We start from the raw sequence: 25,862 nt of genomic DNA on the forward strand, positions 1-25,862 counted from the left end.
GCAGGAAAGGATATGCAGATCGGGCGATATGCAGTTGCCCTCTGGCCCCTTTGGTCAACTAGAATTTCAGCGGGACCTCCAACACTCAGCACACTTGCTCAGAGGATAATGAATGACTATATAGCCTTGGGATATCTGCATAAACATTCTCAGCTAAGTAAGCTTCATGGTGAGACCAAAGTTGTCAGTCATGTTCAGTCAGATTGTTAGGTGTGGAATTTTGCTGATCCAAGACCCATTTCTACTGCATGAGATCAGAGAACCATCTAATGTTTCTTTTTGTTGTTGTATTGATATGGGACATGATTGATATGTTGTGTTAATGCATGTATGTGTTTAATAAGTATATTTAATCAAACAGACAAAAGCTTAATCTAATTACTATAAAACTAAACATATATTAAACATTTGAAATGAACCTGTGAACAAAGTTGGGGAAAAGTACTTTGAAATAGAGTAAAATGAAGCAGTTGAATTACCACTACATTGAATTATGAACAATGAATTGACACGCTATGGCTACGCTCTGACAGCAAGTATAAGTTGACCAAATCTATTTTTAAGGCTATGACCTCAGGTAAACGTGGCCCAAGTCCGATATTTCCTACATATGTAACATAGTCAATTGGATGGCTGTGTAAACAGCAAAAACACAGCGAATCTGACATTTTCAATTTTCATTTGGACCGCTTTCATATGTGGTACTGAAACCCGAGACGTAAAGCCACTCTGTCAGAACATCTAGACTGGAATGCGCGCGTCTTTTACGCCAAATTTGCCATTCTCATCCTTTCGCGCTGGCAGGAAGGCGAACTGGTGGACACCTGGATATTTGTCTCCTATGAAGTAGATGCCATGACTCAACAGAGAGCCATCGTGAAAATCTTTTGCCTTCTCCCCCTCATAATTTGTCGACGAATTCGCAACTGGCCTCATTAAGAAGTTGCTGTATTTGGCTGAAGTTACAAGATGAATATGTTCAGACTGGCGGATATAGGCCACATTAAAATATAGATTGTGAACTAGTGACCAAAAAACTGGATTTATGCACATACTTGGGTTTGGCCCACTTTTGCCTCTAGTATCCTTAAGATTTTCAATCAAGGACAGTTTCGTGCTTAGCGCTTCCGAGTAGCTCTCGCAGCTACGCACTGGTTTCGTGCCAAGGGACAGTAATCCGTTGCCAAGTATGGGACCGATGAAGTCTCGTCGCTATTGGTCACTGGCCCTTCTGCACTGTAAATGCAACCACCTCCCCTGTTATTTCCCAACTCAACTTAGAGGTTCGTCGGTCATCAGCTGTCGGTCACGCTTGTCACGTGTCTTGTGCCTGGAAAGTACTTGGAAAAAAAGAACACACGCAAAGGATATTTGAATAACAGTCCTTACAACGACATCTGCAGAAGTTTGCTCTCATTTATTTCCTCATGCATTGTCTAAAGCACTTACGATTGTCCAACGCTAGAATTTGTCTGACTAGACAAGCCGGGAACTTGCTAAGACCTGGAAGCAACGGTGAGCGTTTGTTCCGAAGACAGCTCCGCACGAGCGCGTCTTCGCCTACACAACATCCGCATTTTGAGCAGGTGGTTCCAGACCAGGGTACAGTGTACAGGTAAAGAAAAAAAAAAGTACATACAGCGGTACTGGGCTGGTTTTGAAATTTCATTGCGTATCAAAAGTGAACGCATTTTCCACTGATGTGGTTGGAAATCTAATCCCTATATTAACAACCAGTCTCAGCTAAATTCGAGTGTCCTGAGCGAATTATGACGTTATTTTTTAATTGAAAAAGTCATTTATTTCTATAGAACGATGTCTTCAGTTTAATCTACAGTGTTTCTTTATCTTGAATTCTTATTTTGTTAGGAAGGGAGTGGGTTCTGGCCAGGAGGACCTGCTGTTTTACACAATAACTCAAGGAGAGGAGAAGATCTCTGTGTCTCATTTCGTTAATGTATGTTGTAATGGAAGCAATCAGTCAAGACATTCACATTCCAGTTGTACTGGAAACTAAAGACTGAGTAAAATACACATGCTCACATACACATGTATGCACAGAAATATGTAATCACTCTCAAGCCAATGTATAATAAGTAAGAGTGTGCGTGTATGTATGTCTGTCTGTCTGTCTGTCTGCCTGCCTGTCTGCCTTGTACTGAGTGTGTAAGAATTGGGGTCATGGGCATGTACACAGCATGCTTTAGCGCACATGCCACCCAGAAATAGCTCCACTGCACTGTGATTTCACCCTGATGCACATGCACACACTCGCACGCATTCAAATATGCATAACCCTTTAACACAAGCTTCTGTAAATATAACCATATGCTTGAGTCCTTTGATTGAATTTGCTTCAGTGCTACTTTTTATTTATTTAAAGAATGTTGAGCTGAAGTCAGGATGACAGCGTGTGTAATACTCTGGTTTCTCTCATATCATACAGGCAGCAGTCATTTATCTGAGTCCCATCATAAAAGTGATTTATTTCTAAGAGCACATAATCAATGTAATGTTTTTACAGCCGTGATCACTAGCAGACATCTACCTAACGTTTCTTGCATTCTCTATTTGTGATCAATATAATTTTTTTACAGCAGCTATCACTAGCAGATACCTAACATTTTTTGCATTTTCTATTTGTGTGTGTGTGTGTGTGTGTGTGTGTGTGTGTGTGTGTTTTAGGCACTGCAGAGCACAGGGTTGGTTGCCTCAGACCCACGACTGCAGGACTGTATGCAGCAGCTTGACCAAGCAGTGCAGGAGTCAGCAGGTACAGCAGTGATGGATCAGGAGCTTTTCAGGAAGTAAGTGGGTGGGCTGGGTTTGGTTGGGTGTGGTTTTAAAAGGTGTATTTAGAGAGAACATCACTCAGATTTTACATTTGTGAAGAAAACCTCAGACATTAAATGAAGGATTTTTGTAAATTGGGGAATAAATATTCATTACCTAGATTTCCAATACTCTTTAATTAAGTTTAACATGAGGTTGACAAGAAAAATAGCATAATATAACTCACAGAACTCACTGAAGTTATAGTTAATTACTCCAAGAAAACACACAGGTGCAAACATAAAGTGACACAAGTATAAATATAGCATTATTTGACTTACTGGGCAAATATAGCAATAGTCATAACTATTATTATTATTTTCAGAATAAATCAAACTGTAATATGATATTAACTTATTTTATAAATGTTTTTGTAGATGTGCTGCTAATAATATAATACTACTCACTGAAGCCTTTCAGAAGAAGTTCATTATTCCAGACTTTATGACATTTATAGCCAATATTAACCAGCTGTACTACAGTGCACAAAACCAGCAAGGTGGCCAGGTATGCCACAAGCGCACACACACACACACACACACAAATTTATATATATATACATCAATAACCTTTTATATATATATATATATATATATATATATATAGATATAGATATAGATATATAGATATATATATATATATATATAGATATATATAGATATAGATAGATATATATATATATAGATAGATAGATAGATAGATAACCTTGATCAATAAACAGATCAATAACCTTGTCATATTTGTATACACAGGTAGCAAACTACATCCCACAACTGGCTAAATTCAGCCCTGACCTGTGGGGTGTGTCACTGTGCACAGTCGATGGTCAGAGGTGATGAAATCTTTCCCATTTCTGTCTTGTCAAATTCTCTCACTGTTTTCTATGACCTTCTAGAATTTCTCTCTTTCTTCTTCTCCCCAAGGCACTCTGTAGGGGACACGAGGGTTCCATTCTGTTTGCAGTCTTGCATAAAGCCACTTGAGTATGCTCTGGCAATCCACGAGTCCGGGACTGAGAAAGTGCACCAATATGTGGGAAAAGAACCAAGTGGCGTTAAATTCAACAAATTAAATCTAAATGAGGATGGTGAGAAACTAGTTTTTAGCTTTTGACAAACTGGTTTTTCAATTTTTAATAATTGAAATTTTGCATCATTTTATACATATGTTTAAGTAATTACAGAAGAAAAAATACACCATACCAGAATTCTCACAGAACGCATGTTTAACAATAAAGAAATATTAAAAGTATACCCTTTAAATTTGGTTTAAGCATGTGTAAACCTGTACGAGTGTGCATTTGTCATTTCAGGCCTATATACTTAAGTAAGTTTTAGGACATTCTGCTCATAAAGTGCATCTACAGTTTACCAGTTTACGGGAAAAGGTACATAATCATACATAATCCTATTCACAGCAACTTTGCAAACTTTCAAAGAAGACCAGGCCACTACAGATACTGCGAGACATGCATTCAGTGGTGTAATCTAGTTTCTAAATCCATCCTGAAATCTGTAGTTTTCCTCAGTTAAACTTTGCTTCCATACATTCCCAATTAGCTCTTTCATAATCTTTCCCAGTGGGACGGTCTATGACCTTCACTTCCTTTGTTTGAAGTTCCCATAATGCATTTTGGATCATGCCTAAGTGAGTGTTTCTCTTTTCAGACAAGCCTCATAACCCCATGGTTAATGCAGGAGCCATAGTCATCAGTTCTCTTATAAAGGTAAGAGTAAATATTTATTTTATATCTACGCCATGACATATTCACTGTGTTTGCATCAGCAGTTTCTTTGGTCATAGTTCACCTGTGTAGCAACGGACAGAGTCAGGTGTCACCATTTGGTGTGAATGCATGACTTCTTCCTTCCCTATTTGTTTACCACCGCAGTTACACTATCCAACAAGTAAGCAAGGGGGCAGAGGAGGGTGTAAGTGGGTGGAGACTGAGAAGGGGGTGGTGGGCAGGTAGATAGCTGTTATAATTAGTGTCACTGGGGGTTTGTAAGGAGGTGTGTCATGTCAGCCAATAAGAGTAATCCTCAGAGAGGGTGTCCCATGGAATAGTGAAGCAGAGGGAAAAAGAAATTGCTGGGGTTAATTTAAGGTCACATTGTTTTGACAATGCACTGTCGCTAAGGTAAATTGATCATTATAAAATTTAATTTTAAAAAAACATGCATAAAGGGCTTTAGTTTAAGTAGTTTAGAATCAGATCATAGCCTTAGTTTCACTATTCTAATGTCAGTAGCAGACAAAAAGGCTGTTTTGGAGCAGATCTCTACTGTTACTGAAACACACCGGAGTATTTTTAAGACTGAGACACTCCTCAAGCAGACTGTGTGCCCTGACCTTTCCCTGAGCTGGGTGTACTATCTACACTTCTTGGAACACTGCATCTTAACTACTCAAACGTGAGGCTAGTAGGAAACCAGATCAACAGTGGGGTGTGTTCCAAGCACACATACACACACACACACATACACACATAAATGTTCACACTACCACTCTGTGGTAGAATGTTGTATTGTGTTACGATGTAGAACTTGCAAGCATTGTCTGTAGGCAAACTACTGCTGGGCAATAAAACGATCTCGAAACAGGATTGCGATAAAATTTATGTCAATAATGAGGATAAGATTTGTATTTTTTATTCGATAAAGATAAATGTAGCAGTCTATCACATAGCAGATCCTCCAAAGCTGAGGAAAATGTTGACAAAGTTACCATGACATCACTTATATTGAAGTGGAAATCTGAAACGTGATGAAACACAGATTAAGATGGCCTGCAAAATATGATGCTGGTTAGTGCAAACCAAGACAGGAAACACAGCACATCTTTTCCATCACCAAAAAAGGTATCATCCCAGTGGCCACAGTGACCACACCCACAGTGCGAAAATGCAGCCCGTTAGTCCAAGCCCATTTTAGCAGCACTAGTGGGGCTGTACTAAAACAACAATAAATGTCTTCTTTTGTCACCATTACCCCCTTTGAAAAGCAATTAACAAGGACCAAGGCTATAACAAAAGCACCGTTTCAACAACCGCAGATGTAGCATAATTACTGGTTTACATTGTTTAAATTCTGCACTTTTTACACAAATTTCTAAAAATTTGAGAGATGTAAAACCAGTACATAATATTAATAATAATATTAATATTACTTTGTTAAAATAAAGTTTCTTAAGGCAGATAAAGCATGTTTGTACAGATAATTGTTTACATTATGTTTCGTTTTTACAAATAAACTATAGTCATTAGCAGTATACCTTTGAAACTGGCAGCTTTATCAAATTGTGATAATATCAATATCAGTCAACATGGGGAAAAACCATGATCATATTTTTGCCATATCACCTAGCCCTAAGGCATGCCATATATATTTAAATATAAATTCTTGCTGTCATAAACCTAACACTTCAACACATATCTTGTCTGACACATGACATTTGTCTGACAAACATGTCTGTAAAATTACACCCTGTCTTTCTCTGACTCTCAGCCTGAGGTCAAGAAGGCTGAAAAATTTGACTATGTAAGTACAACACAATTGTTCATTTGTTTTTCATATAGTATGGTGAATATATTTAGGATTTATATGCGTGTATATATATGTGTGTGTTTGTGTGTGTGTGTGTGTTTGTTTGTTTGTTTGTATATTTAACCCTGTGTACTGCCCACAGATGATGGACTATCTGAAAAGAATGGCAGGTGGAGAGTATGTGGGCTTCAGCAATGCTACGTAGGTTACTTCACTAACTAGCTTCTTTGGTGATGTACGTGAGATGTACTTGTTTGTTAAGAGAAATACAATGTGAAATATTTCCATATAGGTTCCAGTCAGAAAAAGAGACTGGTGACAGAAACTTTGCAATTGGTTATTATCTGAAGGAGAAAAAAGTTAGTATGATACTTAGTTTGAATGGATTTTCAAAGCAGGAGTCATGTTGTTAGATGTTTGTCAATTAACCTCTCTCTAATTATTATTAGTGTTTCCCTCAAGGGGCAGACATGATTGCAGCACTTGATTTCTACTTTCAGGTGACTGAACCTTTTCATGAAATTAAGCAATATAGCAGTAAGAGGAATATTTTGCCTATTTCTGGAATATTCAAAAACAAGAACATTTTCTGCCCTTCCTTTTGTTTCTGTCCCTCCCCCCAGTTGTGCTCCATTGAGGTGACGTGTGAATCAGCGAGCATCATGGCTGCCACTCTAGCTAACGGTGGAATCTGTCCAATCACAGACAAGCGTGTGTTGAGCGCAGAGGCTGTGCGAAACACCCTCAGTCTCATGCATTCATGCGGCATGTATGATTTCTCTGGCCAGTTTGCCTTCCATGTGAGGCTTCCACACAAGCACATGTATATTCCTTGTCTAAGCAGAAATTGGTTGTAAAGATTTTTTTCATGTTTTGTTTCTGCCTCTCATGCAGGTGGGCTTGCCAGCTAAGTCAGGAGTATCTGGCGCAGTGCTTTTGGTAGTTCCTAATATCATGGGGCTTATGTGCTGGTCTCCACCAGTTGACCGTGTTGGCAACAGTGTACGTGGAATTCACTTCTGTCAGGTACACACTTTCTTACGCAAGGACACACACACACTTGATACTGCTGACTAGCTGACTAATGTCTAGTGTGGGGTCTTTTCCTCAGGAACTGGTTTCTCTTTTTAACTTCCATAACTATGACAACCTGAGACACTTTGCCAAAAAGCTGGACCCTCGCAGACAGGCGGGTCATGAGAGGGTGAGACTAGCAGAATTGCCAAATTGGTGCTCATACGAGTTAGCTTCAGACAAAGTGGCACTGCATGAAGAAACCATGACAATGAATCTGACATATCTGAGCTATAAATGATTTAGAATGATCTGTGTGAGCCGTGTGATTTGAACATTTGTTTGTTTTTACAGAATAAGGCTGTAATTGAACTGATGTTTGCAGCATACAGTGGAGATGTCTCAGCACTCAGGAGGTTAAAAAAAATTTCTGTGTTCTTTTTTATACATGCTATACATTATTGTCAGTACACTGTACCTAATGGGCTAGTTTAGCTGACCTGGATTAAGTCTAGACTAAATTGCATGCCTCCTGTGATTGTCCCCTGCTTTTTTGAAAATTGTGCACCTGTTTTATATTACTGCAGTCACTGACTCTTTTGTAATGTTTTCAGGTTTGCATTGTCGGCCGTGGATATGGAACTGAGGGATTACGACTCTCGGTCTGCTCTACATGTTGCTGCAGCAGAAGGTGTCTTACTCAAACCCATCCATTCATCAAGACTCATTCTACCCATCCCTTCACCAAGGGCTCACTTATGCATTCTTATGCATGTTCCAAATATGACTTCATGATGACCTTTGTTTCCATTTTAGGTCATTTAGAAGCTGTTAAGTTCTTAACAGGGACATGCAGAGTGAATCCACATGTCAAGGACAGGTAAATAGACTGTGTCTTGCTTTTTTATGAGATAGTTTTTCTTGCAGCATCAGTAAGAAGACCTGTCTCCTCTCATTCAGGTGGGGAAATACACCGCTGGATGACGCTCTGCAGTTCAGCCAGGACAGCGTGGTGGAGGTGCTGAAGCAGTACCAGTGCATTTACTCCCACACGCTCCTGCCTGAGGTGATCAGCCCACAAGCACCCAACGGTTCTACGCTGGACGCAGAGGACCTCAGGAGCATGGAGTTGCTGGAGGGGTTTGTTTGACATGACGCTGCTAGTCACGATACATATTCCTGGGAGGTTTACGGTCAACGGTCAGGTGGATAAGTCCACTGGTCCACTGGACCAGTTCCATTGTTCCCATCATGGACTAAGCCTCCAAACTAGAATTAGCTCAAATGGTGCAGACACACACAATGAGTGATGTCTTACAGAACAAGAAGAAACTGCATTCTCAGTCTACTCCTGTTTTGGTTTCTTCCCTATCCTGGTTCTCAGCACTCCAATAATATGCTAATAACATGGCTCACACAGAATAATCTTGGTGAATTGGCTAAGATTCTAAGATTTGATTGAAAAACTCTATATAATTGTAACTATTGGGTCCAAGAGGAATGTTATCAGCAAATATCAATAAGCTTATTTGTTAATGTAAATAGTATAGCAAACTTAACTAGCACTAGGCCTGTCAAGGTTACACATACAATTTAGGGGTAAAGCACATACATAATGGGATGAAATATGATCTTATTTGATCTTTATTTAAAGTAAATATGAATGTCTGTGTTTGAATTATTTTAGGTGCTGCTCCAAGCAACAACCTAGAGATGGTATATTGTCTGTTTGCAACAGTATAAATTAACCTCCAAAAAACTCCCCATTGAACACTATTGAATAGAAATTAAGAGCTATTTTATTTTATGAGCTTTAAAAAAGCTTGGTAATTATTTGGTCAAGCCTGATAATGCAAAGGTTATTTGTGACAGCGACAATGAGACCTCTCATGCCTAAAAAAAGAGCATGCAAAACAGAACATTTGAAATAAAAGAATACTGCTAAGAATACTTTATTGAAAAAGTCAGTTCACCCATAACACTTCACAGGATGAATGCACATTGACAGCATAATTCCAAGTAGTTGTGAAACATTTATGCACAGAAGTACAAGACTTCCCAAAACCATCTTATAACATGATAAAAAATTATGGGAATTGTCAAGCTTATTAACATTTCAAGTGAGTGTATAAATGCATTTATATGCACAGTCAGTTCTATAGTTCAACTGTATTTGTATTCCCATATTAAAGACTTTATGGTTGCTGCAGCATCCAGATCAGATAGGAGACCTAAAAGAATATTCTGCTTAATTAGCTGAGAATGACCCTGCAGGAGGGTCCTGAGGTACTACTTTTGTTTTTGAACCATATGGACTTTCCATTTTGCCTTGCTGATCGTTGAAGAGGCAGGTAGTGGCCATGTGCCCGTTTTCTTTTAAAGTCCCGGTGGCACCTCCAACCCAGAATGTGTGAGTATTTCCCCATCCCAGAGTGCAAAAGCAGGACAAACTGGTGTGCGGAACTGTGTCTTTATTGTGTGGACCACCTTGGATGTCTGGGTATCTACTAAGCTAAGCCAACCAGCGTCAAAGTCCAGCAGCAACCCCACTCGCTCAGGCTTCCCTACCAGCGATACAGGCACCAGCTTATTGGTGGTCATTGCATACCATTTCCGCTGTACGTAAGAGAAAACCCAGGAGGAGGAGTTTGTGCCAATGCACTCATCCCGGGGCATCGCCGCATCAGCCACACCCATACGGAATTCTTGGGACTTTTTGACCGTCACCTCCCAGTAGTGGCGGCCGGATTCAATACGGCTGTCTGCAAATACGACAGCCCAGTCACAGAAACGGAGAGGGGAGTCCTGCACATGTGTGGGGTCCAGGCCCAGCATGCGGTATATTACACCTGTGTCTTTCTTAAAGAGGTCAAGGCTGCTGTGGGCTGTCCGCTCATCCAACTTAAACTGCAGCTCTGGGATAGAGAAAGAGATAGAGACTTTACACACAGAAAATTAATAATAGTTTAATTCATATGACAGCTTTCTCTCACTCAAAGTCACATAACAATACAGTAGTACAACAGGAATTAAACATTTGAATGAATTAATGAATTTCAGACTGAGAAGAGGTTGAAGTTAAGCAACATTATTGAGCTATGGAAAGGGTGGAAATACCACCAAGGCTGTGAATACTAGATGAGAATTTAAGTGATGCCATAAATTCCAGTGAAGAATTCAGGGACTCCAAAAACGAGGGTTTTGGTACCAACATGTAAGTTTCAAATCATGGATATGTGGGCAGAGTTATGGTCTCATATCTGCAAGTCATCTGAATAATATTGTAAATTTAAGACCATGGCAATAGGTGTGAAAAGACATTATGATAAATAGGTGACTGAGAACTTAACCTTGATATTCCTCCTTATGTGACAGGAGCAGTATATATATATATTTATCAGTATAGGAGAATGGATTATTTCTACTAAGCAAATTAAATGTATAAGGTTGTTAAATATTCAGAGATATAACACTTCGTCCTTCTCCCTCATATTATATATATAAATAAATAAAAGTTCTCATAAAACCATGAGAGAACTCCAAGTTGAGCAAAGGCAAAAGTTCAGTTTGGTTGCATATATTTGGGCTGCACAATGCCAGCTGCCATTTTATCAACATGACGCTGATTATTTCTGTTTGTCACTGTCTGAGGTTATCACTATATTAATAGAAACAGATGTCTCACCTACATGTGTGATTAGCAATGTAGCTAGGTTAGCTAGGCTACGAGAAAAGCTAGACAGCCTCCTTGCAAGCGGCCTCCACAAAACGGATGTATTTTATGTACGTAAGCTCACTTTATTGAAACAAGCGTTGAAATCACACATTTTCAGAATGAATTAACTAAAACGGGTTTAGAAATGTAGTGTTCAATAACTAGCTAGTTAGCGGGCATGGATGAAATGTAGCCAAGTTATAATATGACCTCAAAATCTGAATGCACTGGAAATTTAAAAATAACTAATTTTCATACTCACGGTTTTGTGTGCTGACGGCGACATACAATCGACGGGTTAGAAAGGCTGTGCCTCGCTTAGGACCGAGGGCGACTGCGCCTGCAGTTCGACCTGCCAAGCGAAAACACAAAGGCATGTTTAAGAACAAGGCCATGTTGTCCCATGTGAAGTATTAGCTAACTGTCTCACTTTTATTTTTTTTTTTTTAAATTAACCAACCTGGAGATTCTTGCACGCTGCTGCCACCTACAGCGGAAGAAAAGTACTACTTGCAAAATAAAGCGAAAACTTTCCCTTCCCGAGTGTAATCAACGCATGCTCATGACATTCATAAACGCCAATGTAATAAAGTCTTTATTTGTTATTCATTAGGAAAGGGATGCTATAAATAACAATACAGAGGAAACTGATGTATATTGAACATCAAATGTTTAAATGGAACAAACATTTCCAGATGATAACAGCTGAGCTGGTTGCTAATTAAATATTAACGCGTTGTCTGCCTCATTTGGCACATCTTAATATGAGACAACCAATCTATCTAATTCACAATAATAATTTCTGAACTACATCTGTGAAGATAGGCCTAAACAAAAATAATAAATAAAAAACCTCTGCTCTCTCAAGCTTCTAATGCTAGCCGGTAGTGTACTACATGGTATAGGGATATGCTTTTAGAATCAGAGAGAAAACAGGGACAAAAAGGTATCTGCAAGAATACAACAGTGTATAAACATTTCAATATCACACTCAACAAATTTACCAGATTCTCTAGCCACTCGGAGTTTAACATAAATAGGACTTTTCATCCAAATATAACTCCATATCAGAGCTCTAAATGATACAGACATCTTGCATAAAGAATATAATATGCCTGTCTTGATTTAAGAGCAGGAAAAAAGAACTAGTGAAATAATGAAAGTCATCTCTCTGTCATCTTTCAACAGGCAAATCCAGGCATGTATTGAATGTTTGCTGTGGTCAATGTGTTTGAGGTCATCCTCCCAAGCTGGCAGTGCAAAAGCTTTGCAGGAATGAAAAAATAAATAAATCTGCCCTCCTCTTCAGTTATTAGAACTTAGGAAAGTAAGTATATCTGACTCCACAACCATCTTTAACCAGGGAGCTATTTAGTGATTATTCGGATGAGCTGCTGCAACACTATGCGGGCAGGAGGCGTGACAATGTTCTATCCAAGCATGAGTGCAGAACCATCTATGACAATAATCAGCTGAAATAACTTGAATTATTTTGTTTTTTCTAATAAATCACAGCTTTAAAAAACTAAATATGAGAATATGAGTGCCTACTGTATGTCCAGGACGTTGCCCTTTGATGAAAACCATGCTGTCATCATCAAAGCAGCCTTTAAAACAATGTAACGTGTATCTTAATTCCAAAATAGGTTTCAACTATATAAAAAGACTGAAACAAGTTCCTCGTTCATGTCAAAGTCTCCATGAGCTGCTGATTGTTCTTGGAAAATTTATGTGGATTTCAAATGTGTTGAGGGACTGAAACGCCTTTGTGCCAGCTAAAAAAAGGAAAGGACATTGCAACACTTGTAGGGTAGTCAGTGATTATATGCCACAGGGCCTGTATCAAAGATGTACCGATAATCAGTAGAGTACCAAAGTATTCGCAATATTTGTTTGAGGTTTTGTTCATTTTTCCAGTGCATTAGGAACTCACAGTGAAGTCATATAGAGCCAAGTCAGACACCATGGTGGGTCCGAATCACAAAACAAAAAAAAATGTTTTTTACTTTCTTCCTCTCCAATCTCTCGATATGCTCTTTGTCCATATTTACATAATTAGACGGTACAAAACCCAGAGGCCAAAGGTCACCCAATGACTGGTCCAGCTCAGCTCTGTCCATTTATGAATGGTTTGACTGGCCATGCCATCCTGTGTAGAAATGTGCAAAAATGAACATAATTTAAACATTGCACATGTGATATGTATCTCCTTTGATGATGTTTGTGATTCCAACCTATTTAGAAACAGCAAAGAAGAGCAAACTTAAGGTGTAATTATTTGTATTTCAAGCCCTACATTGCATGGCTCTGACATCCTCTATCTCCATTACACATTTCAAGATCTTCTATCCACATGCTTGTAGCTATACCACTCTGTCAGTCTAAAAAGCCTTTTCTATCACTACCCCAAAGGTCCTTAAGAGTCTCAACGTTTTTATCAAACTTTCCCTGACAATAGATGTCTTTAAATCATCTAATCAACTAAGAACATATTTTTTTCTCTACAGGTAATTGTCACATATCCAATCATCTGTTCTGCCATGGTCCACTTCTGTTCAGTCTGCATGCACTCACAGGTATCACTACTGACAAAATAAGACTATTTTGTCTTTAAAAAATTCCTTTTTCTTTTATTGTTTTACAAGATTTCATTGTGCAGCACTTTTTCCGACACTTGTTGTATAAATAAAACTGGCTTGACTTGTTCTGACTACCTAAAGAAGAAAATCAGAGTACAAAGTACATTTGCTATACAAAAAATCAATTTTTACCTCATCAAAATCTACATCATCAGTGCTGGAGCCAAAGACAGAGCCCAGGTAGGTCAGGTGGAGAACTGTAAGCATGCTAAAGGCTCCATTAATACAGTACACCCAGAATACCTTGAGAGAACAGGAGACACAATAGGAGACACATGTACTGCTCAAGTAACTTAAACCTCATAAAACTGTACCTACTGTACAGACTGTACCTTTAATATACTGTTATATAAATTCCAGATGTTGTTCCCAGAATTGACCACCACCCCCATCAAGGAAAGCATACTTGATTCAGCTTGATTCTTATGAGTTCCCGCAAGTTGAATGTTATGGAGAATAAAGATTCTCTTGACTTTCACTTGCTTCTCGCTCTCTCCTTGCCACGAATGTCACGTTTAAGTTCACTGTGAGGTTAAGAACACTGGTTGCCTTGACAGCACTTAATCCAGATTAATTAATAAACGTTGCCCTCATTAAAAAAACCTAGATGAGTCAAAGCACTATGCCATCACACCTCTTTGGAATATAAAAGGTTTCTAAATAAGTTTTTCTTTTTCAATTTTCAGTGGGAGATCATATCTTGACTGAAGATATGGTATGGGATTTTAACTGTTCTGCAATTAGCTGCTGAAAAATGCTAATATTTTCTTGGTTTGGTTTTAAATGGCACATACAGTATGTGCTAGGTGCTCACACTTTTCACATGCAATAAGAAACTGCTGTCTGAGTTGTGCACTAATCGTAAAATAAATGGTCTCCCACCTTCTTGTTTTGGTGTTTGCAGTCTGGTGGGCATTTCTTTGAGAGGACACAGGCATTAAAGATACTGGACAATTTTTTCCTCAACACTACAAAGGAAATTAACAGGCATGTTACCCCCCCCCCCCCCACACACACACACATACACACATATACATACACAAGATTGTCATGCCATTAGTGTCTAATCTGCCATAAAGCTCTGAATCATCTGCACACAGCAAGCCATACAAACCAAAACTGGTGTCACATTTAGTTAACATGTTTTAAATTAATTAATTCATTTTATTGAGACTTTAATTACAGGCAGCAAAGTGGCAAAAAATCTACTTTGTCTAACTGGACTTATGTAAAAATAGAATAACAACATAAATATTAAAGGTATTAATTCAGCACTAGGGATTTTATATCTAAATATACTGTAGTTACTCACCATGCTCAATATATGTCATGAACGCAAGGCTGAATAATACTGCTCCAATGTGGAAACTTAATCCCTGAAGCCGTCAAATTAAAGAAGCAGAGAAATCAACCCGCGGGTGAGAAATTCACCAAACCACACAGGCTCAGGAAATTAGCCATTGCGTACACATGGTGGTAACAGCTGTAAAGGTATGTCATCTTCACAGGGCCTAAAATGGTCTGCGAGGCACACTTACATGCAGTAAAGTGCTAGTTGTGTATGTGAAGAGGATTGCTTGAAACATCCCAAATGGCAGAGCCTTCTTGAACACATCTAAATATATGGAGGAACAACATATTAAAGCCTTTAGATTTCAAGTTAAACATGCAGTTTAGAAGTCCTTACAAGCACTAAATATCTAAAAGCAACTATAAATAATGCGCACCAACTGTTGCCCAATACGTACATGTGTTGAGCCAGCAAGACATAGGCAGGTTCCAGGAAGTCACCACCTCCACCGTAGACCTGGGAAGCTCAATGTTTAGCGGTTTAGCCACTGAAAGATCCCTGCAGAAACAGAAAAGAGTGATGAGACTGGACACACAGCCAGTAAATTGGTCGGAAAATAGGACAAACCAGACAAGTGTTTGAACAAACCATTTAAGATGGTCCTTCTCTTCTGTGAAGCCAGCACCTGCCAGTGTGGTGGTAGTTTCACTGAGGTAACTCACAAAGTAGTTACTAAAGTGGAAGGACAGGGTATGTCTGTAAGCCAGCAACCACCTGAAATATAAAGTGGGAGTGTTGTTGTAGATCGCAGTTAGCCTTTCTATTTCCTCCAGAAGAGCAAGTGACCAAATCAGAAGCCTGAAATTAAAACATGATTTTACCTTGCAGCCAAACTTCTGATTAGCAATGGAATCAATTCAGGTGAGACATTTTGAAAACAACAACAACAACAACAACACAAAGATTGTTATTAAGAAACATCAGATGACATAAGTTTTCACATGTAAATATTCATCTCAGTAAGGTTTCAAAAGTTGAACACTGCTGTGAAGTGTGTACTTAAAATAGTTAATAGCTAGAGTTATAAACTTTTAACAACTCAGGAAATATTTTTCTATAAATTACTGTCCTTAGCTTTCTGTGTCAATAATGTACACAGCAATGTTCAATTTTAAATCAGATTATTTAATTATATAAAATTGTACATTTTAACATTGCATGAATATGTATGAATTATGAAACAGTGCACAAAGATTACCTGATCTTTCGCCTCCTCTTACTGGGGAAAGACATTAAAACCATCACAAAAGCAGCAAGCAACAAATCTGCACAACAAAATCCACTCTCTAAGACCTAGAACAGCCTTGACAGATAAAATTTTCCTCAAAAAAGTCATATTTGAAATTAACCTTCTCGTCTCCCAGACAGATTCTACTTACTTTTGGAGAAGCTTGTCTCCAAAGATAGGGATGAAATAGGGGAAGAGGTAAGGAGCAACACAGTTGGAGAGCAGCAGACAAAGTTGACTCTTTATCCAGCTGCATGTCACCTTCACAAACCAGGATGAATTCTGTGGAAGACAGCATTGATCTTAAAAATTTAAATTCAGTGATCATTTTTGGCTCCTTATTTTTGCATATATAAAGACAACTGGAGCTGTAATGAAACGATTTTGTCACTCACAAGTTTTTGGCCTTCTACTGTGTCCCTGTAGCTGTTGAAGCTGATCCACGGACCGAATATGACTGTTCCCACAAAGTAAATATAGCCCATGAACTCAATTGGGGAGGGTACATTCTCCACGATGCCTTTGTCCAAGTCAAAGGCAAGAGAGATAGCCTTCATAGCAACTACCATCTGGGAACCTAAGTAGATATGTTAGCCATATTAAAGGTTTCTAAATGTTTGGCCTTCTTATGACACTGCTAATTAAAAAATATGCATTGGAGTACATTCTTTTTTCTGGACCCTTCAAGCAAAAAATGCAGTTTTGTAATTATGAATGGACAGAGGCTTTAGAGCAGAACACAGACTGCATTGCTAAGAACATTCTGACTGACCTCTCATTTTATGCCAACTGCTGGTGTCCATCATGTGCAATTCCCTGAAACACAATGCAGATTTCTAGTGCTCCACGAATATATATATAGGTTCCTTGTAACTCCTCACTGCATAATTCATGCAGGTACAGCGAGGTGCTAGTAACACCAAGATCATGGTTTTAGTTCTCAATTCTCTAAATGTAACATTTTATTAAGGGAAGAGCTAATTAACCCTAAAGAAAGCAACTCCATATAGAGTTATCATATATGAGGTTTTCTCTAGAAAAAAAAAGCATGGAAGATATTACATTCAGTCAAGATGAGAATTTTTTTCACTTTAATGCTTGGATCATAATTAATAATTATAAAAGATAATTCATTGCACTGTACATTTCCTAAAATAGAAGTGCACATATGTAACAGGACTTGTGACTTTCGCACCCTAGCAGCAGGTAGATGAGGACAGTAACGGAGAGGAAGGGTCCGCGGCTGTTTGAATGCCGGCACAGAAAGAGGATGAGGTAGCAAAGGAGACTGAGCAGCACCACCCACACCATGTGCAGCTCAAAGAACAGATAGAGTGCATAAAAGCCTCCTGCAATTGTGCTCTGGTGCTTTAAGTATGAGGGCAAGTGGCCTGCCAGTGAGAGAAGAAAAAGAGTCAGGCTTCCATAAGTCAAACTGGCAAAGACTTCTAAGGATATTGTTAGCTTTTATTTATTTATTTTTAATGGTGAGGCAACCTAATCTATTTTCTTATTCAATGGCAGATTTTTTTTTAACTCCATTGTGGGCACATGCAATGTCACATTGTTATTAAACTCACTCAAGCCTTTATCTTACCAAATTTCCACAGTAGTCTACACAATAAGCAGATGAGTAACAGCTGCCACACTTGCTCCAGTCCCTGTTGGGCAGTCGGTAGCAAGCAGCCTGAAGCCAGCTCCTGAAAGAATTGCTGCCGACTGAAAGCCCCCATTGCTGCCTTTCAAATGCTGAGAGAAAATCGCGCAATATGATTTCATTTAGGCCATCATAAAAAATACATATATTATGTGTGTTCAGAGTATATGGTTTGTTCATTAATCGGCCGTTGCGTAACATTCCATATGATCGCTTTCAGATCATCACACGCTGATCCACAATTTAACCTCACACAGAATAACCAGCGGGTCGGGTCATCTTCTCGCCTACTCTGGTAACCTACACTAGCTACCGTTCTCGATTTAAATTCCTCTATTCCGCAATGCAGACAGCATAGTTGTAGCTTCTGTGCTCCGCGGATTTGTTTTTACCCATGAGTTATTGATGAAATATCTATATATTGTAGCAAATTACAGGGTACTACTTAGTAAATAACCTAAGTCGTTTAATGTTAGTTTTAAAGGAAACTGGCATCCAGAGGATTAGCTAACATTAATCCCAGTTAGCAACTCTGTCAACCGAAATTAATGCAACGATCGCTAGCCTAGAAATTGTTTTGTTACTCTTTGCCATATTTCACTTACCTGCTTTGTCCTATTACTTGGAATTACTCAATAGGAGAAGAATCTTAATCCCACTTTGTCTACTTTGATCGACTGTGTAGCTCAGTTGGTCCTGATGATGCCCGTAAACTGATGTGGCTGACTTCCATTGATGCGATTAGCTGCTGAGGATGCGCTGGTTTGCCATCCTTTCTCACAGCATCTGGGATGGAAATCTAACGTCCAATCATGTTCACAGTTGTCTGTGATTAAACCAGTCCTGTCCGACCCTAAGATAAATCGTCAAAACTCCCCCAATCGCGCGCGTTTGTGTTTGTCTGCGTGTGTTTGTGTCGTGATTCACGGAATAATTTATTGACTATATATGATGTCTTCATTTGCTAATTTGTGATTATTTTTGAACGATTAATTTGCGATTTTTTGTATTTGCTATTAACTGCCTAAAATGTAGACCGCTACTTTTATTTTGAGAAAAAATGACTCGTGCTTGCAAATTGAAACAACGATGTATTCAATAAGTTACATAAATTTAACGGGTCATTTGTAAGCGTGGCTAATACTATTCATCATATACATTACTATTACTACAGTAATTACTATACATTTATTAGCTGAAGACTTTTATTTCAGTTAGTTCAGAACATTCTGAACGATCGAATCTAATGCAAGAGTGCATCATGGAAAGATAAATAAATTAATTTGAATGTATTTTAATTTGATATTTTGATTACGCCTATTGGCAGGAAACGTCGATGTAGTGAAATTATTAGTAGTGTGTGGGCAGAGGTGGCCATACTTATAATACAGTACAAGCCAACTTTGTGTTTCTGTGAAATTACCTTAGCTGAAATAGTCCAAATTATTAATCATTTTCTTAGCCAACAGGACCTTACAAAATTATAACTAGAGCTAACCAGCTAAGACAATTTACTCTCCTCACACTTAAACTCAACGCCCAAAAATAGAGATATTTTTATTGTGGAAAAAAATAAGAGTAAGAGTAACTAAAACGATTCCTGTTTATCAACTGAATGTGTGACTTTTATTGCATCACAGTCAGAACGATCGAATCGAATGCAACAGTGCGTCTTGACTGTGACTTGCGGAAGTGAATGTTCAAGACACTGGTCTACAGTTGGTGGTTGATTTTAGTTAGTTAACGGTTAGCTAGATAAATTAATAATAATTTATTTATAATTTGCTGTTTTGATTACGTGTGGAGAAAAGAAACGTCGATGTAGTGAACTTATTACTATAGACTTCATGTAGTCTGTGTGGGAGGTGTCCATACTTCTAATACAATAAAAGTTAACTTTGTGTTTTAATCAAATTACCTTCGTTGAGCTGTCAAAACTGTTAATGAATAGCTAATTTATTTAGCCAACGGGAGCTTAGAAAACAACTAGAGCAAACTATGGCATATTTCCTCTCAACACACTTAAATTCAACGCTGTGGAAGCTAAAACCTTTGGCATTGAAAACCACTTCAGCAGGAGCACTGCTAATTGCAAATCAGCGCAAATACAGCAGTAAAGATGATGCAGGATCCGAATACTTGCATAGAAGTGTTGTTCCAACTATGCACTACCAAAAGAGTCTGCCGCGGTAAGCCAAAGTTGCGTCGGTATCTATCGCTAGCTATAACGCTACTTAACCGAGCAATGTTAAGCAAACGCTGTAATGTCAGCTGCAGGCTCGGTTATATTTCGGGTTATTACGTGGCAATAACAGTGGAAACCACGTTACTGAATCACTCATGTATATAATGCTGCATTTAAACATCGACTGCTACTGTATCTTTTTGAAAAAATGTAGGTGAAAGTTCACTAGGTAAACAATTGGCGGTGAGACATGTCCCCCTTTGCCACAATTTCAGTTCCTATTAAGAACAGTCAAAACTGGGCATGTCCTATATCGTTTGTGTGGTATTTAAAATTTTTTTTTGCTGATGGCTATCTTATTTTTCAATGTTCAGATTACCAGTACCAAAACTGGAGGATACAATACGGAGGTATCTCGCAGCTCAAAGACCACTGTTAAATGATGAACACTACAGGTAAAGCCAACTCTTCATGCTAACATTCTTTAATATAAGCCAATACATTTTCAATTGTATTACAGATTTTATGTGTCATGTTCACACAGTAATACAGAGAAAGTGGCACATGATTTCCAGAATGGAATTGGCAAGCAGTTGCATGAGGAGCTTGTGGCACAGGACAAGAGGAATAAGCACACCAGTTATATTTCAGGTGAGAAGTTTATAGTTCACTCTTGCTTGAATCTAATCTTGAATCCAACTGTCATCTGAACAGAGAACAACACCATTACTATTTAAAGTGTAGTGGGTTCAGACTGATTCCAGGGAGACTCATGGAAAGAAAAGCTTTCCAATGTCCTTCTGTCACTTTTCGGGCATGCCTTAACAGTTGCATGTTTTTATAGAATTAAGTAAAATCTTTGTATTTGAAATATCCTCTAGGGGGAAGAGTGATGGGGTGATATTGGTGATTACCTTAGAAACTGAATTGGTTTTGTTGTATTGTTGTAAGTGTTGTATTCATTTTTTTCTAGCACCATGGTTTGACATGTACCTATGTGCCCGTGAATCTGTGGTCTTGAACTTTAATCCCTTCATGTCCTTCAATCCTGACCCCAAACCGGAGTACAATGACCAACTCATTCGGGCCACTAACATGGTGTGCTCTGCGGTGCGGTTTATGAAGACCCTGCGTGATGGTCTCCTTGAACCAGAGGTGTTCCACTTAAACCCTGCTAAGAGCAACACTGATTCCTTCAAAAGGTTCATCCGATGGGTGCCCTCTTCTATCTCATGGTTTGGAGCCTACATGGTGAATGCGTATCCCTTGGACATGTCTCAGTACTTCCGTCTGTTCAATTCCACACGCATCCCCAAACCAAAACGTGATGAGCTCTTCACGGGCCAGAAAGGCAATCACCTACTCGTCATGAAAAAAGGCAATATGTATGTATTCGATGTGGTGGACAGGGATGGTAATCTGGTGAAGCCATCTGAGATCCTTTCACACCTCAAATACATTCTATCAGATTCTGCTCCGGCTCCTGCATTTCCCGTGGGGGTCCTGACAAGTGAGAACAGAGATGTTTGGGCAGGGCTGAGGGAGAAGCTTATAGAAGCAGGGAACAGAGAGGCTCTAGGGCTAGTGGACAATGCTCTCTTTTGTCTTTGTCTTGATGAGGAGGAGATGCGTGACCACATACACATCTCCCATCACATGCTTCATGGGGATGGATGCAATCGCTGGTACGATAAGTCGTTCAGTATGATCCTAACTAAGGATGGGCAGGCAGCCATTAATTTTGAGCACTCTTGGGGTGACGGTGTAGCTGTCCTACGTTTCCAGAATGAAGTCTATAAAGACAGCACAGCGAAGCCGCTAGTTGGGCCAAAAACCCAGCCTGCTACTATAGACTCTGCTTCTGCAGTCCAGAGGCTGGAGTTCAATTTGAATCCTGAACTGGAGAGTGGAATAGTGAAGGCCAAAGACAACTTCCACGCTGCTGTCTCCAAGCTCACTATCAACGCTATGGAGTTCAGAAAAGGAGGAAAAGAGCAGCTAAAGAAGAAGAAGCTCAGCCCTGATGCCATTGCCCAGCTGGCCTTCCAGATGGGCTTCCTACGTCAGTATGGGAAGACCGTGGCTACGTACGAATCCTGTAGTACTGCAGCCTTCAGGCATGGTCGTACTGAGACCATCCGTCCCGCCAGCATTCACACACAGCGCTGCGCACAAGCCTTCGTTCAGCAGCCTGGCCAGCACAGTGTGGAACAGCTCCAGGGCCTGCTGGACGCCTGTTCCAAATACCATAGCCAGCTCACCAAAGAAGCAGCCATGGGTGAGTGTTGTCTTTCTATTTCTTCTACCATTACAGCTCACCATATTTGTTGAATGCTGGAGGAAGGTCGTATTTTGTAGTGCTAAATGTTAAAATACAAAACACGTAACATTTTTTGTGAATAAGTATATTGTGAACGTGATAGTAGTGGCAGCCTTGTATACATACTCTTTCAAAGACTTATTTGAACTTTTGTCACTGTAAATGTTTTTTAGGACAAGGATTTGACAGACATCTCTTTGCCTTGCGCTACCTGGCGAACACTAAAGGAATGGCAGTGCCAAGTCTGTATCAGGACCCAGCATATGCAGCTATAAACCACAACATCCTGTCCACCAGCACCCTCACTAGCCCTGCCATCAACCTGGGTGGCTTTGCACCTGTAGTGTCGGATGGTTTTGGAGTGGGATATGGCATCCATGACAACTGGATTGGGTGCAATGTATCTAGCTACCCAAGCAGAAATGTCCATGAATTCCTTCAGTGTGTCCAAAAGTCCCTGGAGGACATTTTTACAGTTATTGATGGAAAGCCAATTAAGTCTAGTTCAGTTTAATTCAGGGAAAAGGAAAGGTCACTGCACATTGAAGGGTATTTAAGATTTTATTGCAAGACCTAACTTTAGAACATGTCTAGCACTTACTATTAAACAGTATAAATCCTGTTGATCACTTAGAAGTGATACCATGACATAGACCGTTACTGTGAACTAGAGATTACCAATTACGTACTGTGTATTTCACTCTTAACCTTCGAAAATAATTTGCAATTAAATAAGTGTTGAGTGTTTTTTTGGGGGGTGGGGGGTGCTCACAAACACAGCCTAGGAAATTGTTTTTATATAAAATTTATTTATCTAATATCTTTTCTCTTATTTTCTCCAAGGGCATGTTAGAGTGACTACCTTTGAAGATGTGCTTAACAGAGACTAGAACTATTGATTTGTTGGAATTCTTTTTTGTGTAAAGTGTGTAAGAATTTATGGGGGGAAAAAGTACATCAGAACCTGACAGTGTGTTGGTAAAGATCGGGTTTTCTATCTATGAAGGCACATTAGTGTCATTAGTGAAATATTAGACACATTTGGAAAAATATTCAGCTCAGTCAGAACTTGAACACTGCTGTGAAGCTTGTACATAAAATAGTTAAAAGCCAGAGTTTTATACTTTTAACAACTCAGGAAACTGAGTTGATACTATGATTAATTGTCTTTAGCTTTGTGTGTAAATATACTGAAGCACAGAAATATTCAGCCCTGTACGTATTTAAATCAGATTATCTTATACAAAATTGCATAATTTAATTTTGTCTGAATATGAATTATGAAACAATGCACAAAAGATTACATGATCTTTTCCTCCTCTTATTGGGGAAAGCCATTAACGTGAAACCATCACAAAAGCAGTAAGCAAACAAATCTGCAAAATGAAATACACTCTCTAAGACCTAAGACCTGGCCTTGACAGATAAAAAATTACTCAACAGTTTTTCAAATACATTAGAACACCAGGGTTATTTAATTTAGTTATATTTAAAACTAACCCTCTCTCCGCACTACTATGCTAGAAAGATGGCACAATTCAAATGTAAAGCAGAAACAGTGCCTCTCCTCTGCAATAAGATTATCACCCCTATGGTGCTCAGGCTGTTGAAAAGATTGTGAAAATGCAAACCAAGCCAATTGCATTTTCATTTTCATGGACTTCCACTTCAGTCAGCCAATCAGATTCCATAGCTTTCCACCTCACTCAGCCAATCAGGATGGGACTACAGCATGCTAAGTAGAACAGGTGACTTCTTTGAAAGATGGTGGCTGAGGAGCTCATTAGAGTAATTAACAGTTCAGTCATTCAATCAGATTAGATTGCTTCACCATTAAAAAATAAGCAAATAAAAACTACCAATAGCCTTGGAATAAAAGTATTTTCCAGTTTGACTTATGGACTTTTTTCTCACTAGCAGTCCACTTGCCCTAATACTTAAAGCACCAGAGCACAATTGCAGGAGGCTTTTATGCACTCTATCTGTTCTTTGAGCTGCACATGGTGTGGGTGGTGCTGCTCAGTCTCCTTTGCTACCTCATCCTCTTTCTGTGCCGGCATTCAAACAGCCGCGGACCCTTCCTCTCCGTTACTGTCCTCATCTACCTGCTGCTAGGGTGCGAAAGTCACAAGTCCTGTTACATATGTGCACTTCTATTTTAGGAAATTTGTGGTGTAATAAATAATCTTTATATTTGTTAATTATACTCATATATATATATATATATATATATATATATAGAGAGAGAGAGAGAGAGAGAGACTTACTTTTTGTAAGGTTTATTATCTATTCCCATAACAAAATGTTAAGTTTATGACATTTATGAAATCAGTTACAAGGAACCTGTATTTTCACGAAGAACTAGAAATCTACAAAGGCCAATCATTTAGAAATATTAAATATGGCTGACATATCTACCTAGGTTCCCAGATGGTAGTTGCCATGAAGGCAATCTCTCTTGCCTTTGACTTGGACAAAGGCATCGTGGAGAATGTTCCCTCCCTAGTGGAGTTCATGGACTATATTTACTTTGTGGGAACTGTAATATTTGGTCCTTGGGTCAGCTTCAGCAGCTACAGGGACACAGTAGAAGGTCAAAAACTTGTGAGTGAAAAAATCCTTTCATTACAGCTCCAGATGCCTGTATATATGCAAAAATAAGGAGAGAAAATTATCACTGAATTCATACTCTTCAAGCTCAATGCTGTTTTCCACAGAATTCATCCTATCTTGTGAAAGTGACATGCAGCTGGATAAAGAGTCAGCTTCGCCCGTTGTTCTCCCACTGTGTTGCTCCTTACCTCTTCCCCTACTTCATCTCTATCTTTAGAGACAAGCTTCTCTGAAAGTATGTAGAGGCTGAATATTTAAGTAGAGGCCATATATGACCATGAAAATGAAATTGCATTTGGCTCAGTTTGAATTTTTGCAAGCATTGTGACATAGATTGAGTGCAGTAGGGGTGATAATGTTATTGCTAAGATTGCAAAGACAAGAGGTGGTGTTTCTCCTTTAACACTGACATTTTGCCATCTTTCTAGCACCGTGGTGAGTTGTCAATGAGTGCAGATGCAGATGCATATTAAGTGAATAACATTTTCATTATCATTTTGACACAGTGCTAATTCAAATTGGGAAATAAATTTTCATTTAAATAAACTTACTCATAAAACACCCAAATGTCTGTGTAAATGTAATATTGAAAGAAGTCCCCCAAACTGCAAATATATATGGAATTTTTGAATTTGAACTTGCAAGTATGAGTGGAATATTTTGATTCAAATATAGGATTACACTACCATTTTGCGTAATACATTTTAATTTTTTTTTATTTATGTTGGCACATGTATTAACTGAAGGTGTTACTTTTATTTCA

General features: G+C 38.9%; 4 protein-coding genes across 8 annotated transcripts; 2 read left to right on the top strand and 2 right to left on the bottom strand.

Annotated features, from left to right (window-relative positions):
* Positions 1 to 1,282: 1,282 nt before the first annotated feature.
* On the top strand, positions 1,283 to 13,726 carry gls2a (glutaminase 2a (liver, mitochondrial)). 4 transcript variants are annotated; one of them, XM_035522007.1, is made up of 20 exons: positions 1,283 to 1,615; positions 1,870 to 1,957; positions 2,686 to 2,807; positions 3,210 to 3,339; positions 3,585 to 3,664; positions 3,756 to 3,919; positions 4,500 to 4,558; positions 6,339 to 6,371; positions 6,520 to 6,578; positions 6,670 to 6,736; positions 6,827 to 6,877; positions 7,001 to 7,177; positions 7,272 to 7,403; positions 7,489 to 7,581; positions 7,746 to 7,807; positions 8,006 to 8,082; positions 8,208 to 8,271; positions 8,352 to 8,531; positions 12,295 to 12,433; positions 13,614 to 13,726. In XM_035522007.1, exons 1-19 carry the CDS (start codon positions 1,428 to 1,430, stop codon positions 12,383 to 12,385), a joined length of 1,917 nt encoding a protein of 638 aa, XP_035377900.1. In that variant the 5' UTR covers positions 1,283 to 1,427; the 3' UTR covers positions 12,386 to 12,433; positions 13,614 to 13,726. The 4 variants fall into 4 exon arrangements, with proteins under 4 accessions (XP_035377900.1, XP_035377899.1, XP_035377901.1 ...); XM_035522006.1 differs by lacking the exon at positions 13,614 to 13,726 and having other exon boundaries at positions 12,295 to 13,131; XM_035522008.1 differs by lacking the exons at positions 7,489 to 7,581; positions 13,614 to 13,726 and having other exon boundaries at positions 12,295 to 13,133.
* On the bottom strand, positions 9,328 to 11,522 carry spryd4 (SPRY domain containing 4). The gene is made up of 2 exons (XM_027016024.2): positions 11,369 to 11,522; positions 9,328 to 10,306 (listed from the first exon to the last, which is right to left on the bottom strand). Exons 1-2 carry the CDS (start codon positions 11,499 to 11,501, stop codon positions 9,768 to 9,770), a joined length of 672 nt encoding a protein of 223 aa, XP_026871825.1. The 5' UTR covers positions 11,502 to 11,522; the 3' UTR covers positions 9,328 to 9,767.
* On the bottom strand, positions 13,148 to 18,791 carry porcn (porcupine O-acyltransferase). 2 transcript variants are annotated; one of them, XM_027016023.2, is made up of 15 exons: positions 18,587 to 18,791; positions 17,922 to 18,073; positions 17,520 to 17,715; positions 17,097 to 17,140; positions 16,720 to 16,901; positions 16,476 to 16,606; positions 16,295 to 16,315; positions 15,918 to 15,929; positions 15,685 to 15,810; positions 15,494 to 15,594; positions 15,284 to 15,360; positions 15,058 to 15,121; positions 14,628 to 14,713; positions 13,878 to 13,988; positions 13,148 to 13,255 (listed from the first exon to the last, which is right to left on the bottom strand). In XM_027016023.2, exons 2-15 carry the CDS (start codon positions 18,055 to 18,057, stop codon positions 13,154 to 13,156), a joined length of 1,389 nt encoding a protein of 462 aa, XP_026871824.2. In that variant the 5' UTR covers positions 18,058 to 18,073; positions 18,587 to 18,791; the 3' UTR covers positions 13,148 to 13,153. The 2 variants fall into 2 exon arrangements, with proteins under 2 accessions (XP_026871824.2, XP_026871823.2); XM_027016022.2 differs by having other exon boundaries at positions 15,918 to 15,932.
* An 859-nt stretch (positions 18,792 to 19,650) lies between these two features.
* Positions 19,651 to 23,696, top strand: cpt2 (carnitine palmitoyltransferase 2). Its single transcript, XM_035521820.1, has 5 exons — positions 19,651 to 20,170; positions 20,541 to 20,621; positions 20,711 to 20,817; positions 21,140 to 22,444; positions 22,660 to 23,696. Exons 1-5 carry the CDS (start codon positions 19,980 to 19,982, stop codon positions 22,998 to 23,000), a joined length of 2,025 nt encoding a protein of 674 aa, XP_035377713.1. The 5' UTR covers positions 19,651 to 19,979; the 3' UTR covers positions 23,001 to 23,696.
* The last annotated feature ends 2,166 nt before the right edge of the window (positions 23,697 to 25,862 follow it).

Source organism: Electrophorus electricus, chromosome 23, assembly GCF_013358815.1.
Source record: "Electrophorus electricus isolate fEleEle1 chromosome 23, fEleEle1.pri, whole genome shotgun sequence".
Classification (NCBI taxonomy): Eukaryota; Metazoa; Chordata; class Actinopteri; order Gymnotiformes; family Gymnotidae; genus Electrophorus; species Electrophorus electricus.